Raw genomic sequence first — 1682 nt, 5'->3', positions numbered from 1 at the left:
AATGTCCCATTAGGAGAGAGGACATTTTAATGTCCCATTAGGAGAGAGGACATTTTAATGTCCCATCAGGAGAGAGGACATTTCTAATGTCCCGTCACTTTACAAGGATTCTGTCCACTCTCCATTAAAAGTGACACTTATGTTCTCCTCTGGGTCAGACTCTGTTTGCTGTCAAGTCTTCTGTTGTTTACATCTTTTAATTAAATTGTAAAAAAAAAAAAAAAACTGGAGTGGACCGGTCTGGAAGCTGGAGGGGGCGGGGCTTGAAGTGTCTTAACGGAACAGTAACAAAACGAGCTGCTTTGAGACGGACAGAAAAGTGTTGAAAGAGGAGCTGGTGAAGTCAGAACAAGAAGGAAATCAGAGCAAAGCTGTAGTTCCACTTTATAAAGACACAACTGAAGGATTTAAAAACAGGATATGTATTATTTTAACTGGAGAGACTGAAGCAGCTGCTAAATGTTTTCATTCATCACACTTGTTTGTGTCTCACATCTTAAAACTCAGTGTGGTGCTGAAAGTTTCCCTCCTTCATTCACTCACACAGATTACAGTAAATATTTAGACGTTTGCACCACAAACAGACTTCCAGACTGAAGAAACATGATGTGYTGTTTCCAGATGATTCCTCTGGACTCCTTCATCGGGCAGAGTGCAGACGGTAAGATGGTTCCCATCATCCCAGGAGGAAACAGCATCCCTCTGACCTTCTCCAACAGGAAGGAGTACGTGGAGCGAGCCATCGAGTACCGGCTGCATGAGATCGACCGACAGGTGAACAGAACACACCAGAGTCCCCGCCCCCCTGACCCCCGTCGGTCCCCGCCTCCTCCCTGACCCGTACTTCCTGTCCACCAGGTGGCAGCGGTGCGTGAGGGCATGTCGTGGATCGTTCCGGTGCCTCTGCTGTCTCTGCTGACCTCCAAACAGCTGGAGCAGATGGTGTGCGGCATGCCGGAGATCTGCTGCGACGTGCTGAAGAAGGTGGTCCGGTACCGGGAGGTGGACGAGCAGCACACGCTGGTGCAGTGGTTCTGGCAGACCCTGGAGGAGTTCTCCAACGAGGAGCGGGTCCTCTTCATGCGCTTCGTGTCCGGACGCTCCAGGCTGCCCGCCAACACGGCCGACATCTCTCAGAGGTTCCAGATCATGAAGGTGGACCGGGTGAGTGTGGGCCGTTCTCACCTGGTGAAGGTGCAGAGCAGGGTCATTATAGTTCACTAAAACTAACTAAATTACAAAAACTGAAATAAATAACAACTGTCATAAAATGAAAAAACTATAACTAACTAAAGCTGTATAATCTTTTTACAAAATTAACTAAAACTAACTGAAATAATAAGATAGAACATCCTTAGTTTTAATGTTTGTCAGTCTATTTTGAGCTGTGGGGACTGATTAAACACTATTTACAGTATTTTTCTTGTTTACATGAAAATATTATTTTTATTTGTCCTGATGTGTATAGTAATAAAATAATAACAACATTCCTTTAGTTTTATAATGTCACCTGCACGGACCGTAAAAGTTCCCCAAAAGGCCTCAAAAAGGCCCATGGACCACCAGTTGATAATCCCAGTTGTAGCTTGTTTTGCAACTCTGGACACATTTTATTAGTGAGACAAGGAGCAGAAATGGCTCCTTTGATCGTAAAGGTTGCAGACCCCTGAACTAATGAAAAC

The 1682-nt window shown here is 45.1% G+C and overlaps 1 protein-coding gene across 1 annotated transcript in view; it reads left to right on the top strand.

Moving 5' to 3' along the window:
- herc1 (HECT and RLD domain containing E3 ubiquitin protein ligase family member 1) overlaps positions 1-1164 on the top strand; it is a gene marked incomplete at its 3' end in the record, with an annotated part of 85705 nt that extends 84541 nt beyond the window's left edge. The window contains 2 exon segments of the mRNA XM_014030651.1: positions 622-774; positions 859-1164. Of these exon segments, the coding sequence (XP_013886105.1) occupies positions 622-774; positions 859-1164 (459 nt within the window).
- Between the last annotated feature and the right edge of the window lie 518 nt (positions 1165-1682).

Source organism: Austrofundulus limnaeus, unplaced genomic scaffold (genome assembly GCF_001266775.1).
Source record: "Austrofundulus limnaeus strain Quisiro unplaced genomic scaffold, Austrofundulus_limnaeus-1.0 Scaffold1097, whole genome shotgun sequence".
Lineage (NCBI taxonomy): Eukaryota > Metazoa > Chordata > Actinopteri > Cyprinodontiformes > Rivulidae > Austrofundulus > Austrofundulus limnaeus.
This window is presented reverse-complemented; position numbering and strand designations above follow the sequence as displayed.